This window comes from Cherax quadricarinatus, chromosome 60 (genome assembly GCF_038502225.1).
Source record: "Cherax quadricarinatus isolate ZL_2023a chromosome 60, ASM3850222v1, whole genome shotgun sequence".
Classification (NCBI taxonomy): Eukaryota; Metazoa; Arthropoda; class Malacostraca; order Decapoda; family Parastacidae; genus Cherax; species Cherax quadricarinatus.
This window is the reverse complement of record NC_091351.1, coordinates 1,516,760-1,532,907: the sequence shown is the minus strand read 5'-3', so window position 1 is coordinate 1,532,907 and position 16,148 is coordinate 1,516,760. Positions and strand designations below refer to the sequence as shown.

The 16,148-nt window shown below is 42.5% G+C and overlaps 1 protein-coding gene across 3 annotated transcripts in view; it reads left to right on the top strand.

Annotated features, from left to right (window-relative positions):
* The window catches only part of LOC128694447 (5-phosphohydroxy-L-lysine phospho-lyase), a 97,466-nt gene that overhangs the window by 13,673 nt on the left and 67,645 nt on the right, over window positions 1-16,148 (top strand). Inside the window, exon 1 of one of the 3 annotated variants that reach the window (XR_008407851.2) lies at window positions 15,226-15,390. The exons of 1 other annotated variant lie outside the window; for it this stretch is intronic. Coding sequence is in view for 1 of the 2 variants with exons in the window: in XM_053784564.2 (XP_053640539.1) it covers window positions 15,326-15,390 (65 nt within the window). In the remaining variant the exon portion in view is untranslated. Of the gene's footprint in view, window positions 1-15,225; window positions 15,391-16,148 lie in introns of those variants that run through there. One more of the 3 variants, XM_053784564.2, reaches the window with a different exon arrangement.

Genomic DNA, 16,148 nt, shown 5'->3' with positions numbered 1-16,148 from the left:
TACGTATTATAGGATATTGTGTGGTTTACATATTATAAGATACTAATTACAGTGAGAGCCGCTATCACACCTAGCACGACTAGGCATTTCGGGCAGACTAAGATAAATTCAAAACTCTATCTTGGTACAGATTATGGAGCATGTAGATATTAAGGCTAAGTAACTGCATTACATTTCGTAAATTTAGCAATGTGAACGGTTTTCTTTTGGTATGATACATAGTTTCTATTGGAGTATCATAGCCACTGTGCGTGCTTCTATGAGGGATACTCAGTAGTATTTTGGCTGCTGTGTCGTAGTTCATTACGCTGTAGACGGAGGTTATATAATTTGCAGGTAGCAAATTATGGTGTGACCACCACCCACACCATGGGTATGGTGTGACCACCACCCACACCATGGGTATGGTGTGACCACCGCCCACACCATGGGTATGGTGTGACCACCACCCACACCATGGGTATGGTGTGACCACCGCCCACACCATGGGTATGGTGTGCATAATAATGATGTTAAACAATGACAGAAGGCTTGCATAAAACTTTCTCACAGTACTTACTCTCTGAGTGTTGCAGTTGATTATCGTCAACCCTCCAAGTTCATAACTTGATAAAGCTTCCGAGAAGCTGATAACTTGATAAAGCTTCCGAGAAGCTGATAACTTGATAAAGCTTCCGAGAAGCTGATAACTTGATAAAGCTTCCGAGAAGCTGATAACTTGATAAAGCTTCCGAGAAGCTGATAACTTGATAAAGCTTCCGAGAAGCTGATAACTTGATAAAGCTTCCGAGAAGCTGATAACTTGATAAAGCTTCCGAGAAGCTGATAACTTGATAAAGCTTCCGAGAAGCTGATAACTTGATAAAGCTTCCGAGAAGCTCTAAGCTTAATGGGCTAATGCATCTAAGGATATTGGTGTCTAAATGGTTTCATTTGCAGCCTGGTCAACCAGGCTGTTGACCAGGCTATCAGTCAAACACTGCTAAGTTCACATCTTTATTTGTTGGTGTTTCGGACTCAAAAAGTGCATTGCAAACTATTCAGAAAGTTTACTCTCCACATTTCATTGCTTTTTGGTGGGTCTCTGAAAGACAACCAGGATCAGGGTAACGAACTAACTCTGCTGTTTGGTCCAGTATTCGCCATCTATGAACCTCCCAAAAGATCTTTTAACTTTGAAATTGCTGCCAAAAAGCATTTGACCTGATTAGAAGACAAACTGCTCCTCATCACATTACAGTTAGGTTTCTGGTCATATATTTAACATTGTTATTGTATGTGGCAGCTGCAAATCGGACCTATGCGCCTTACACACAGGAACCTCATGGAGAGATGCCTCATACCTTTCTGTGAGGTGCGTCGGGTCATGCTAACAGTTCATTATATCTTAACAGATTGTCCTATCAGAGAGCATGCAGAATCTACGTTCAACAACTGCAACTCCCAGAAGCACTATCCTCCTCCCATTAGGTCTAACCCTTAAAACAACCTTACTAGGTGATTTTCTAACAACAATTAAGACTTACACTTCCAAACAACCCGTAACTCCACTAATCTACAAATGCACACACTCGCACTACTACAGAGCTATATGTAAGTTTATTTAGACACAGGTACACATAAGTACAATTATCATACGTAGTGTAAATTACCTAGGATAACCCCCCAAAAAAGTCGAAGTGACTTATTTCTATTGGCCTCCTTGGGATTAGCAGTTTTTTTTATACAATTACAATCTTATGGGATATAATTAGTGGTGGAGAGATGATAAGATCGTGGTCTGAGACCATGGTGCGTGTTGAGGCGTAGTAATGACGTGTGTTAATGTAGTGAGTGAGGCTGGGCTGTAATACAATGAAGGCTGCTTGTGTTGAGTGTGTGTGTGGGACCTGTCATGTGTTGAGTAACCTTTCTCTACCAACCCTCCTCTTATGCTCACTTTCCCATGACCTTCACACTCAACAATATTTGATATCTCTCATTTGAGAGTGCAACGTCCATTTTTTAGGTTGAGTTTCATGCGGTGTGTGTGTGTGTGTGTACTCACCTATTTGTACTCATTTATTTGTGGTTGCAGGGGTCGAGTCACAGGTTTTGGCCTTGCCTCTTCGCTGGTCCTAACTACGTCCACTCTCCCCCGGCTCCAAGAGCTTTATCGTACCTCTTCTTAAAGCTATGTGTGGATGCTTCCTCCACTACTTCACTCTCTAGATTGTTCCACTTACTGACAACTCTGAGGCTGAAGAAATGCTTCCTAACATCCCTATGGCTCATCCGAGTTTTGAACAACCGCTGGTGTCCAAACATTTCATAGTGTTTGCCAGCGCCTGCCAGTATCTGCCAGTGTCTGCCAGTGTCTGTCAGTGTCTGCCAGTATCTGCCAGTATCTGCCAGTGTCTGCCAGTGTCTGTCTGCCAGTGTCTGTCTGCCAGTGTCTGTCTGCCAGTGTCTGCCAGTCTCTGCTCTGATGATTAAGACACATGTGCAACAGTTAGGTACCTTTACTGTTCATTCAGTTCACCTACACAGTAGACGTCTTCACTCAGATACAGAGGCAGCAGGAGAAGTACTGAAATAAAGAGGATGTAATCAGTCCATCAACTTTGGAGATATGAGGTGGTCAGTCCCTCAGATGAGGTGAGAGGTAACAGCTCTTAACTTGCAGATAAACACAGAAACGCTTAATCAAACCTTGTAAAACCCTTATGTAGAGAGAGAGAGAGAGAGAGAGAGAAAGAGGGAGGAACATAGGGTGGTGTATGCGGTACATCAAGTTACTGCTGTATAAAACTAGTGCTGCCACAGCCGCTGTGAAATAGCATCAGCTGTTGGAGAGTATACATCACTGTATTTACTGTGTGGAAAAAGACACTTATGTACAGTTCAGGACATTTATTAAAGGAAACGTTTCGCCACGAGTGGCTTCTTCAGTCCTATTGGGACTGAAGAAGCCACTCGTGGCGAAACGTTTCCTTTAATAAATGTCCTGAACTGTACATAAGTGTCTTTTTCCACATCTTGTCGGTATCACCATACCATTTCCTCACTGTATTTACTCTTGAGCAGCTGGTGAGGTGGGTTGCACCACCAGGGAGACAGATAAGAGACGCGGGACCTTGAATCTGATAACGGGTCTGTTTGAAGCAGATAAACACGAAGTCGTCACCTGCATCTTCAGGTCATAGGATGACGACTTGGGAATAATATTGGCTGCCTCTGTACCGCCGCTCCCTCCCTCCCCTGAGTCGCCATGAGGAAGATATTTTCCTAAAATTTATTTCTCATGTGATCAATGAGACACTTGTGCAAAATTCTGATATCTTTATTCTGGAAACGTTTCGCCAGCCATTGGCTACCTCAGATCAATGCAGGGAAACATTGGCCTGAAGAAGCTAAACGTTTCCTCAGTAGAGACTCAGTTCTTGCACAAGTGTCTCAGTCTTCATCTAGTTAATGATCCAAGTTGGACCGAAACGTCGTCATTAGTTTCAGTCTCCTGTGTGCTGGTTATTTGTGTATTGTTCCAGTCAAGGTATCATGCCTGTTTAAAAATTCTTTATGATGGTTACATAGTGGAAAAAAAAGCTTTCCGTTCGCCTGTTTGTATTCCATTACAAAGAGAGACTTGGAAAGAGGAGATATTTATTTAATACAGAGTGGAAGATGAGAGATATAGTGTGTGTGGTGCTGTACTGTAGGTTAGGTAAGATTAGGTTAGGTTAGATTAGGTTAGGTTTAAGCAGCTGGTGAGGTGGGTTGCACCACCAGGGAGACAGATAAGAGACGCGGGACCATGAATCTGATAACGGGTCTGTTTGAAGCGGATAAACACGAAGTCGTCACCTGCATCTGATTGGGTTAGGTTAGGTTAGGTAAGGTAAGATTAGGTTAGGTTAGATTGGGTTAGGTTAGCTTAGGTTAGGTAAGGTAAGATTAGGTTAGGTTAGATTGGGTTACGTTAGCTTAGGTTAGGTAAGGTAAGATTAGGCTAGTAAGTTGAGCAACACTGGTATATAATACCGACAACATGAAAGTTAAGACACTTGTGCAACATCTGGTTATCTTTATTGTAGACGTTTCGCCATCCAGTGACTTTATCAATACAGAATCTTGGACATAATTAGAAGACAGAAGAACTATATACAAAAGATGAGGTAATCAGTCCCTCAGCCTTGGAGGTGGTGTTTACAACACCGTTGTGGTCGGCACGGTGTTTTAAACACCACCTCCAAGGCTGAGGGACTGATTATCTCATCTTTTGTATATAGTTCTTCTGTTTTCTCATTATGTCCAAGAATCTGTATTGATAAAGTCACTGGATGGCGAAACGTCTACAATAAAGATAACCAGATGTTGCACAAGTGTCTTAACTTTCAGCTAGTAAGTTGAAAAGATATGTGTGCCACAGTTAGGTATCCTGATTCCAAAACGTTTCGCCTACACAGTAGGCTACTTCAGTCGAGTACAGAGGCAGCAGAAGCAGTAAAGATGTAAAGACGGTGCAATCAGTTGGTTGGAGTGTAAAAAAAAATTAGTCAACGAAGAACTTTGAAACACAGAGTGTAAAGGTATTTGCCTAGATGATCGTTTCTTAGTATTTAGGTTAGATAGGCTCGCCAGGAAGCAGGAAAAGTTTTCCTGACGCGAGAGGAAACTGATATGACCGTCTTTTAAAGCAGGCCGCCGGGTCAGAAAAAAAATTATGATGAATAAGTTGAAATTTAATTTAAATGGTGACAAAGGAAATATAATGTTATAATTACGCCACTATATATAAAGTTTATACCAGTTTAATTGGGCAGATGTGATTTTCCTGTCATTGCTTAGTAACTCACTGAATAAATGACTCGCCATGTGTGGCCATAATTAATTTAGATTTTTCTTTTCCGGTTAGATACTATATTTGCTAAGATAAAATAAGATTTGTTGGTGTTTTTATTCCGGAGTAGAGAGCATCAGCTACCCAGGATAAGCCAAGAAAGTCAGTGCGTTATCAAGGGACTGTCTGATTTCCATTGTGGTTCTTCAGTCTTGTCCCCCAGGATGCCACCCATACTAGTCCACTAACACCCAGGTACCTACTTACTGCTAGGTGAACAGGGATCAGGTTGTTGTCTACTTGATTCAGCGAACGAGACACATATTTCATAGCCACTCGCCTCATATTCAAATTTTTCAGTCAAAATGCTTTGACATGACCCATAATAAATTCAAACAACACTTGTAGTGTCCTGGATACTCTGACGACGATTTTCACGATTAACCTCAGTTTTTCAAAGCTGGTGTTTGTGTATGACGTTGATGGAGGATCAGTGTTCATCCTCAGTTGACATTCATACTGCTTTGAATCGAGAAAATCATTCAGAACACTGTGTCATACTCTTTGCTTCAACGCCAGACGCTTGTTGGAGCATTTTATTTATTTATTTATGTATTTATTATTGGACATGATACATAGTTGTATAAAATAAACACAGTGGTTGAATGTACATGCTAAAAGCACCTTGCATGTAGAGCATTATGGGCAGCTTAAAATTAACCTAAGAATAACTAAGTAATGATATATTCAGTGGTAAAAATTACAGTAAACAAATTACAACATGAAGTACAAATGAGTATTTCAAATAAGAAGCTTTATAGCTTTCAGAAGAACTTCATGCACATACACACAGGTTTTCTTTTCTTTAAAATATTCCATTGTGTTACACAGAAAATCGCAACAACGCAATGACAGCACAAGAAAATATGTCCGTCTAATCTTAACTGAATGACCGATCGGACTGAACTCTCCATGCTACTTCACCGTTGCGACCGAGTAATGTGATCTACACTGCCACTATATTTCTGCCAGGAAGTGCACGAAACCTGCGAGTTGTCTTATGAATTTCCTATTCTTGACTTGGTAATGATTCCTTTTAATTCCAGGGTAAGTGGATTAGAATCCTTCTTCCGTAAACACTGTGTTTCGTAGACTATTAAAACTCCAGGAGACAGGAGCTAGTAACCATCTTCTGCATCCGTTACTAAAGAGGGACAGATCTTTTATAAGTTATATTCATTGTTGCCTCAAGATCAATATAACACTTGCCTTCAGGATTTCTTCACATATTTATACGTTTCATGTGACTTGTAAACACTTTCACTTATATCCAGCACATGACACTTTAAGGGGTCCCGTAGCTCGGTCGCCAGCGCACTCACCTCACACACTGAGGTCAGGAGTGTGTGAGGTGAGATTCGAACTCCTTCCAGGTCAGGAGTTCGAATCTCCTCCGGTACGGCTGGAAAACATTAGGGACGTGTTTCCATAAGACACCTGCTGTCCCTGCCCCTGTCCCTGTTCACCCATCAGTAAAATGGGCACCTGAGTGTTAGTGGACTGGTGTGGGTCGCATCCAGGGACAAAACTGACCTAATTTGCCCGAAATGCTCAGCATAAACGGCTTTCTATATAGTAGCATGTCATTGATGTCAGCTAGACCTGTATACCTTGCACATGTACTTGTAGAAATAAAGATATTATATTATTATTATATCCAGTACATAACACTTTTTCTACATCCATCATCCACTTTTTTTTTCATATCAATCTATCCACATGTGACAGTGCGTGTTGGCCCTGCCTCTCCGTCTTCCCTCCCACCGTCTGCAGCTGATCTCTAATGTCTGGTATATACTGGCGGTAGTGCAGCTGCCGGCGGTACGTAATATCATGCAAGAGTGAAATACTGGTATTAGGGAGGTGGGCTGCCTGCCAAGCCCTGCCTGGTGTGATGTATGGTTTTGGTGTCTCAAGGTCCACAAGTACCACTCATATTATACAAGGCAAGACGTATATTTCGAAATAATGTGGAGCAACAGTGTGAGGGCTACCCATATGCAAATCTCGTGCCCATGTGTGGTGAAATGGGTATAAGCACGCAGGTTGCAGTTGTGGGGAATAGTGCTTGTCGAAGGAGTGATCCTTCAGAGATTTCTCTTGATACACTTAGCCATCTTCATGCATTGATTGTTAAACTAACACTGACACTAGTCAGTTACTCGGTGCTTTTCACGCTGCAAATATATTTTGTGAAGGGATTCAGGGAAAACGGTTAGCGAGACATGAGTCCTGGTGGCCCGGTGGCCTGGTGGCTAAAGCTCCCGCTTCACACACGGAGGGCCTGGGTTCGATTCCCGGCGGGTGGAAACATTTCGACACGTTTCCTTACACCTGTTGTCCTGTTCACCTAGCAGCAAATAGGTACCTGGGTGTTAGTCGACTGGTGTGGGTCGCATCCTGGGGGACAAGATTAAGGACCCCAATGGAAATAAGTTAGACAGTCCTCGATGACGCACTGACTTTCTTGGGTTATCCTGGGTGGCTAACCCTCCGGGGATTAAAAATCCGAACGAAATCTTATCTTATCTTATCTTATCTACAATGCCTGCAGTCTAAAGGAGAGACTTGGGATATTTGCTGTTTTGAGGGACATCTAAACTATCGTATCTGCGCACCTCTGGGTGTTAATGTTGCACTTTTATAACTGCACTGTAAGCGCACCTCTGGCAAGACAGTGATGGAGTGAATGATGGTGAAAGTTTTTCTTTTTCGGGCCACCCTACCTTTGTGTGAAACGGCCGATGTGTTTATATATATATATATATATATATATATATATATATATATATATATATATATATATATATATATATATATATTATATATATATATATATATATATATATATATATATATATATATATATATATATATATATATATATATATATATCTTTCTTTCTTTCTTTCAACACAACGGCCGTATCCCACCGAGGCGGGGTGGCCCAAAAGGAGAAACGAAAGTTTCTCCTTGTATATTTAGTAATATATACAGGAGAAGGGGGTTACTAGCCCCTTGCTCCCGGCATTTTAGTCGCCTCTTACAACACGCATGGCTTACGGAGGAAGAATTCTGTTCCACTTCCCCATGGAGATAAGAGGAAATAAACAAGAACAAGAACTAGAAAGAAAATAGCAGAAAACCCAGAGGGGTGTGTATATATATGTGCTTGTACATGTATGTGTAGTGTGACCTAAGTGTAAGTAGAAGTAGCAAGACGTACCTGAAATCTTGCATATTTATGAGACAGACAAAAGACACCAGCAATCCTACCATCATGTAAAACAATTACAGGCTTTCGTTTTACACTCACTTGGCAGGATGATAGTACCTCCTTGGGCGATTGCTGTTTACCAACCTACTACCTTTAATATATACATATACACACACACACGCACAGGAACGAGTACGCACAGGTAAGGAGGGAGGCCCAGCGACAGTATGAAAATGACATAGCATCGAAAATCAAGACTGACCCGAAACTGTTGTATAGCCACATCAGGAGGAAGACAACAGTCAAAGACCAGGTGATCAGATTAAGGACAGAAGGGGGAAACTCACAAGAAATGACCAGGAGGTATGTGAGGAGCTGAACAGGAGATTTAAGGAAGTTTTTACAGTAGAGACAGGAAGGGCTGTGGGAAGACAGCACAGTAGGGAACATCAAGAGGGAATATACCACCAAGTGTTGGATGACATACGAACAACCGAGGAGGTGAAGAAGCTGCTAAGTGACCTTGATACCTCAAAGGCGATGGGACCGGACATCTCCCCATGGGTCCTTAGAGAAGGAGCAGAGATGCTGTGCGTGCCTCTAACCACATTCTTCAACACATCCCTTGAAACTGGGCAACTACCTGAGAAATGGAAGACAGCAAATGTAGTCCCTATATTTAAGAAAGGAAACAGAAACGAGGCGCTAAACTACAGACCTGTGTCTCTGACATGTATTGTGTGCAAAGTCATGGAGAAGATTATCGGGAGGAGAGTGGTCGAACACCTGGAACGGAACAAGATTATAAATGAAAACCAGCATGGGTTCATGGAAGGCAAATCTTGTATCACAAACCTCCTGGAGTTTTATGACAAGGTAACAGAAGTAAGACACGAGAGAGAGGGGGGTGGGTTGATTGCATTTTCCTAGACTGCAGGAAGGCCTTTGACACAGTTCCCCACAAGAGATTAGTGCAGAAGCTGGAGGATCAGGCGCATTTAACAGGGAGGGCACTGCAGTGGATCAGGGAATACCTGACAGGGAGGCAGCAACGAGTCATGGTACGTGAAGAGGTATCACAGTGGGCGCCTGTGACGAGCGGGGTCCCACAGGGGTCAGTTCTAGGGCCAGTGCTATTTTTGATATATGCGAACGACATGATGGAAGGAATAGACTCTGAAGTGTCCCTATTCGCAGATGATGTGAAGTTGATGAGAAGAATTAAATCGGATGAGGATGAGGCAGGACTGCAAAGAGACCTGGACAGGCTGGACATGTGGTCCAGAAACTGGCTTCTCGAATTCAATACTGCCAAATGCAAAGTCATGAAGATTGGGGAGAGGCAAAGAAGACCGCAGACAGAGTATAGGCTAGGTGGACAAAGACTACAGACCTCACTCAGGGAGAAAGACCTCGGGGTGACCATAACACCGAGCACGTCACCGGAGGCACACATCAACCAAATAACTGCTGCAGCATACGGGCGCCTGGCAAACCTGAGAATAGCGTTCCGATACCTAAATAAGGAATCGTTCAAGACACTGTACACAGTGTATGTTAGGCCCATACTGGAGTATGCAGCACCAGTCTGGAACCCACACCTGGTCAAGCACATCAAGAAGTTAGAGAAAGTACAAAGGTTTGCAACAAGGCTAGTTCCAGAGCTCAGGGGAATGTCGTACGAGGAAAGGTTGAGGGAAATCGGACTGACGACACTGGAGGACAGAAGGGTCAGGGGAGACATGATAACGACATACAAGATACTGAGGGGAATAAATAAGGTGGACAGAGATAGGATGTTCCAGAGAGGGGACACAGGAACAAGGGGTCACAACTGGAAGCTGAAGACTCAGACGAGTCACAGGGACGTTAGGAAGTATTTCTTCAGTCATAGAGTCGTCAGGAAGTGGAATAGCCTAGTAAGTAAGTGAAGTAGTGGAGGCAGGAACCATACATAGTTTTAAGAAGAGGTATGATAAAGCTCAGGAAGCAGAGAGAGAGAGAGGCCCTAGTAGCGATCAGTGAAGAGGCGGGGCCAGGAGCTGAGTCTCGACCCCTGCAACCACAATTAGGTGAATTAGGTGAGTACACACACACACACACACACACACACACACACACACACACACACATATATATATATATATATATATATATATATATATATATATATATATATATATATATATATATATATATATATATATATATATAGAGAGAGAGAGAGAGAGAGAGAGAGAGAGAGAGAACAGTTATATTTTCTGAACAGGTTATTATAAACCAATTATTGGAACACGTGTCAGCTCATGGTATATAATTTCAAAACAGGTTTTATATACGGAAATGTGTATGTCCTTCAGTGTATATATACTGCGAGTTAACTTTAACCCCAACTTCAGGTAGTATTGTTAACTGGTGGTGAACAGGTGACATAAGAACATAAGAAAGGAGGAACACTGCAGCAGGCCTACTGGCCCATGCGAGGCAGGTCCAAGTCTCCTACCGGCTTAACCCAATGCCCCAACCTAGCCAGATCAGGTCACATTCACTTAAGGAAGGAACACGGCAACTGACCTAGTAGCACAAGCTAGTCAGGTCCAACTCACACCCATCCACACCCACTCATGTATTTATCTAACCTATTTTTAAAACTACACAACGTTTTAGCCTCTATAACTGTACTCGGGAGTTTGTTCCACACATCCACAACTCTGTTACCAAACCAGTACTTTCCTATATCCTTCCTGAATCTGAATTTTTCCAACTTAAAACCATTGCTGCGAGTCCTGTCTAGGCTAGATATTTTCAGCACGTTATTTACATCCCCTTTATTTATTCCCGTCTTCCATCTATACACCTCAATCATATCCCCCCTAATTCTACGCCTTTCTAGAGAGTGCAGATTCAGGGCCCTTAGTCTATCCTCATAGGGAAGATTTCTGATACATGGGATCATCTTTGTCATCCTTCTTTGTATGTTTTCCAGAGCATTTATATCCATGGAGCCTTAATGGCCCTCGTGTAGTCGATAATCTTTAATTCCTGTTAACAGACTAATTTAAAAAAATGTGACCATTATGCTACAACTACGCCATTAGAGGCCCAGGGCTACGTTGCTCTACCTTCTGGTGGACATATGGTGCCCTGTCGTCAGATGACGGAGAACTGTATCAATGTGAAGACTCTTAGAGAAAGAGGTTTCAGTGTGACGAATCCTAGTCAGAAGAAGAAATGAGAAAACATTTTTTTTTCTATGTATTTCCACGATTTAGTGGGTGATGCAGCCGTCTTTAACAAGGTTGAAGTTGTAATCTAATTTAAGCACAATATAGGTATCAATATAAGTACATGAGGTATGTACATTGTATGTATGTATTTGGACCTGCCTAACATAGGCCAGTAGGACTGCTGCAGTGCTCCTTCATATGTACTGCGAACATGGCGTGAAAGTCTGCTATGAAACTGGATGCCTCAGGCTGTCGCTTTATGTTAGTAGATAATGCCTGGTCTCAGACCGGGCCGCGGGGGCGTTGACACCCGAAACCCTCTCCAGGTAAACTCCAGGTAAGTTGATCCATTAATTCCCTGATCCAAAACTCAATTCTGATTGTCTTCTGGACATATACATACAATAAAGTAATAATTCGGTCGTAACCTGACTGAAGTTTTTACAAGTGACGGAAGAAGTTTAGGAGCCAAGACGCTTCCCTAAGGAACACCACCGGTGAGCGAGGCAGTTACTATAACATTTATTATGCACCCTATACCCATCCTCTGAGCGGTAGTCAAAGGATTACAGAGGTACATAATGGGTCCAGGGACTAGACCGCAGAGCTTTGATAAATGAACAAGTTACAGTGGTAATGAACTATACATATGTGCAGTGCAGCCTAGTAAAATTCGGGCAGCAGCTAGCACAAGGCTAACAACCTGTCCAGCCTCACATGTATGGAAAAGAAACAGAGTCCATGTGTAACATGGACGTACGTCTGAGGCTGTAACAGTAACACCATGCTGAAGGAAATAGTGTTAAAACAACATTACACAATTTGTGGGTCTCAGCCACTTCCTTTCAACTTCTTTTTTTGTGGAATGATGTCCAGTAAAATTTCATAGCTTGTCCTGAAGGGCGAGAGACATCATTGAAGGATCTTTAACATCACATATAAAACTTCTTGTATATTGGATAATGTAGATAAAGTATTCAGATAATCGACAGGATGATGAATTAGACACTTGTGCAACACTTGGGTATCCTTATTATGGAAACGTTTCACCAACCAGGAAACCACTGGTGGGCGAAACGTTTCCACAATAAATATACCCAAGCATTGCACAAATGTCTATCTTATTCATCATGTTGGATAATGACGGATCCCTTAGAGAGGCAGACTGAGTCTTTTACCTCGACGTGTAGTCTAAATCAGAGGTATGCCCTTTGAGGGAGCATTTAGCGAGTGCTTCTTGAGAGTAGTTGACATTCTTTACTTTTTAGGGAAGGCGGGTGATGGAGGCTCCATAGGCGGAGCATTTGACGTGTGCTTCTTGAAGGAGCATTTGATACATGCCACTTAAAGAGCTTTTATCGTGCAAATAGGTGTTCCCTTCCCAGGGGAACTACTAGGATGATATTCCCCAGGTAGACTGCCAGGACGACTCTTCTTAGGGTTATATCAAAACCACACTTCTCAGGGAGGTTATACCAGGACGATATACCACAGGGAGACCACCAGGACGACTCTTCCCAGAGAGTTAACATCAAAACGACACTCCTCAGGGGGTACAACAGTACTATATTTCCCTGGGGAAAGAACATCCACACAATCATGTCCATCCTGTGAAAACAACAACAGAAATTCTGCGTACACTGTCATCAAACATGGTCTTCTGTCGAGAGGCTTGGTTATCTGCTGACAGCAGTGGAAGCCTGCCTTGCTGTCTTGGCAGATCCGCCATCCATTCTGACCTTGGCTATAGAAGGCCAAGAGTGTGAAAACAACATGTACACCTGGGATGATACAACAGGTGTTGTGCACACCTGTGATGATATAACTGGTGGTGTTGTATGCACCTGGGTTGATACAGCAGGTGGTATGTACTCCTGGGATGATACAACAGGTGTTGTGTACATCTGGACTGATACAACAGGTGGTGATTTATTCCTCAGGAACAACAGTCGCCTGCCACGGGAGCCCGGTGGGCCCAGCAGATTAGCAGCAAGTAATACAGTATTCTGGAAGACGTGTGAGTGCTGGACCCTCCTCCTCCGCCAACAAGAATCGTCACTTTGAGTTGAATTTCTTTCAGCTGGGAATCACACACACCTCACCGTCAGCCACCTGCTCACAGGTGTTCTTGCCTATGCCTCTCTGTGTAGCTGGCAATGTGCCACTGATTGTAGTACATATTTTAACAGTTTGCTCTCGGCTTAGGAATTTCTGCATCTTTCACGTTATCTTATAATTACCGAGATACCTGTAGGGACCTTGGGGAACTTTTAGGAGTCTTCTGACATTAATGTTTTAATAGGATTTTAACTGATGTTGTTATTCTAAGCCGGAATTATAGTATTTATTTATGTTGTGTTTATATATTTACTGCCGTGAGTGTTGAATAACGTTCACGGTTAATTGGTCCTTCAAATGCACTGGAGGACAAACAGAATCCGGATGTAGTATACACAGAGTGCGAAAGCCTTCAACAAGTGCAATCATGCTGTAATAGCATACAAAATATGTGATAAAGGAATAACAGGAAAAGTGGGTAGGTGGATTTTTTACTTCCTAACAAATATAACACAAAGAGTAATAGTAAACAGAGTAAAGTCAGAGGCGGCTATAGTGAAAAGCTGTGTTCCACAAGGCACAGTACTCGCTCCCATGCTGTTCCTCATATCTGACTGACACAGAGATGTAAACCATAGCACTGTGTCTTTCTCTGATAACGATACTAGAATTTGCATGAGTGTCATCTATTGAGGACACTGTAAGTCTTCAAGGGGATATAAACCTGTAGATGTAAGGTGACTAGCACCCAGGTACCTACTTACTGCTAGGTGAACAGGGACAGCAAGTGTAAGAAAACACGCCCAGTGTTGTGATGAATGGTTTGAAAAACCGACAATTTGAAGATTGAGACACTTATGCAGCATATGGGAATCTTTATTCAGGAAACGTTTCGCCACACAGTGGCTTCATCAGTCCAATACAAAGAGGAAGGCGTAAGGAGAGGAAGAGTATGAGGTAATCAGTCCCTCAGCCTGGAGTCGATGTGTTCAGTCCATCAATCTTGTAGAATGTACAGCATAGGGCCGTAGACGTGGCTTATATACTGTAGTGAGGTGACTTGAAGCAGACGGAGGCGGGATCATAGTGGTACCATCCACTAGTCGAAGTAGGGGATTGAACTACGGACACTCAGTGTGTGAAGCGAGAGCGTTGCCAACCAGGCCACGGGCCACCATGGTGTTGATAACGTGTGTAGGTGGACCACCTGAAGAACAAGAAGAAAAATAAGAAAAATAGAAAACAAAAAACAAAAATAAAAAAATAATAATAATAATGAAAAAATAAAATAATAGTAATGAAATACTACTACTGATCCACCAGGAGGCCTGGTCACAGACCGGGCCGCGGGGGCGTTGACCCCCGAAACTCTCTCCAGGTAAACTCCAGGTAAACTACTACTACTACTACTACTACTACTACTAATAATAATAATAATAATGAAAAAAATAAGTCTAACCTAAGCTGTCACTCTACCATTGACCTTTTGCATTGATGAGGCCGGTATTGTCCGGTGTCTATTCAGGTGACCCAGTGACCTATTTTGTACATGGGAGAGGAAGAGGAGGAGGAATGGAGAGGAAGAAGAGGAGTGGAGAGGAGAGAGAGGGGAAGAGGAGGAGGAGGAGGAGGAGGGTAATCCTGGAATCATCAAATAGTCCTGTGTGTATAATGGCAACGTTAGGCAGAACCAACCAGCGACTAACTTACAAATTCGAGGAACCGCGCCTACGGAAGTCACCAATGGGAGAAGGTGTAACATGGGGGGAAAGATGGCAGCAACCAATGGTAGAAGGTGTAACATGGGGGAGGAGGTGCGCATGTGTCCACAAATAAACGGCTGGCAGATAGGAAGGGCAGCAGTTGTCACTGTGCCACGGAAGGGAGCAGTTGTTCCTCTGTGTTATCACTGATCTTTGATAAGATCACTTCACACTGATAACTATGATGACTGGTAAACAACGACTGGAGAAGGAAGTCACCTTAGAACTAAGGAACAAATATATTGGGTAAGTAGTTAGTTGAAGATGTATTTTAGTATTGATCTATGATAGGAAGGCAGCTCGTGTCTCACGTTATAATACCTGATTCATGTCTCATAATACCTGATTCATGTCTCATAATACCTGATTCATGTCTCATAATACCCGCTTCATGCCTCACATAATACTTGCTTCGTGTCACATAATATCCGCTTCATGCCACAATACCTGCGTCATGTCTCATTGTAATACCTGATTCATGTCACATAATACCTGCTTCATGTCTCATAATACCTGCGTCACGTCTAGCATAATACCTGCTTCATGTCTACCATAATACCTGCTTCATGTCTAACAATACCTGCTTCATGTCTACCATAATACCTGCTTCATGTCTAACAATACCTGCTTCATGTCTACCATAATACCTGCTTCATGTCTAACAATACCTGCTTCATGTCTACCATAATTCCTGCTTCATGTTTAACATAATACCTGCTCCATGCCTAGCATAATACCTGCTTCATGTCTAACAATACCTGCTTCATGTCTAACAATACCTGCTTCATGTCTACCATAATACCTGCTTCATGTCTAACATAATACCTGCTTCATGTTTAACATAATACCTGCTTCATGCCTAGCATAATACCTGCTTCATGTCTAACAATACCTGCTTCATGTCTAACATAATACCTGCTTCATGTCTAGCATAATACCTGCTTCATGTCTAGCATAATACCTGCTTCATGTCTAACATAATACCTGCTTCATGTCTTACATAA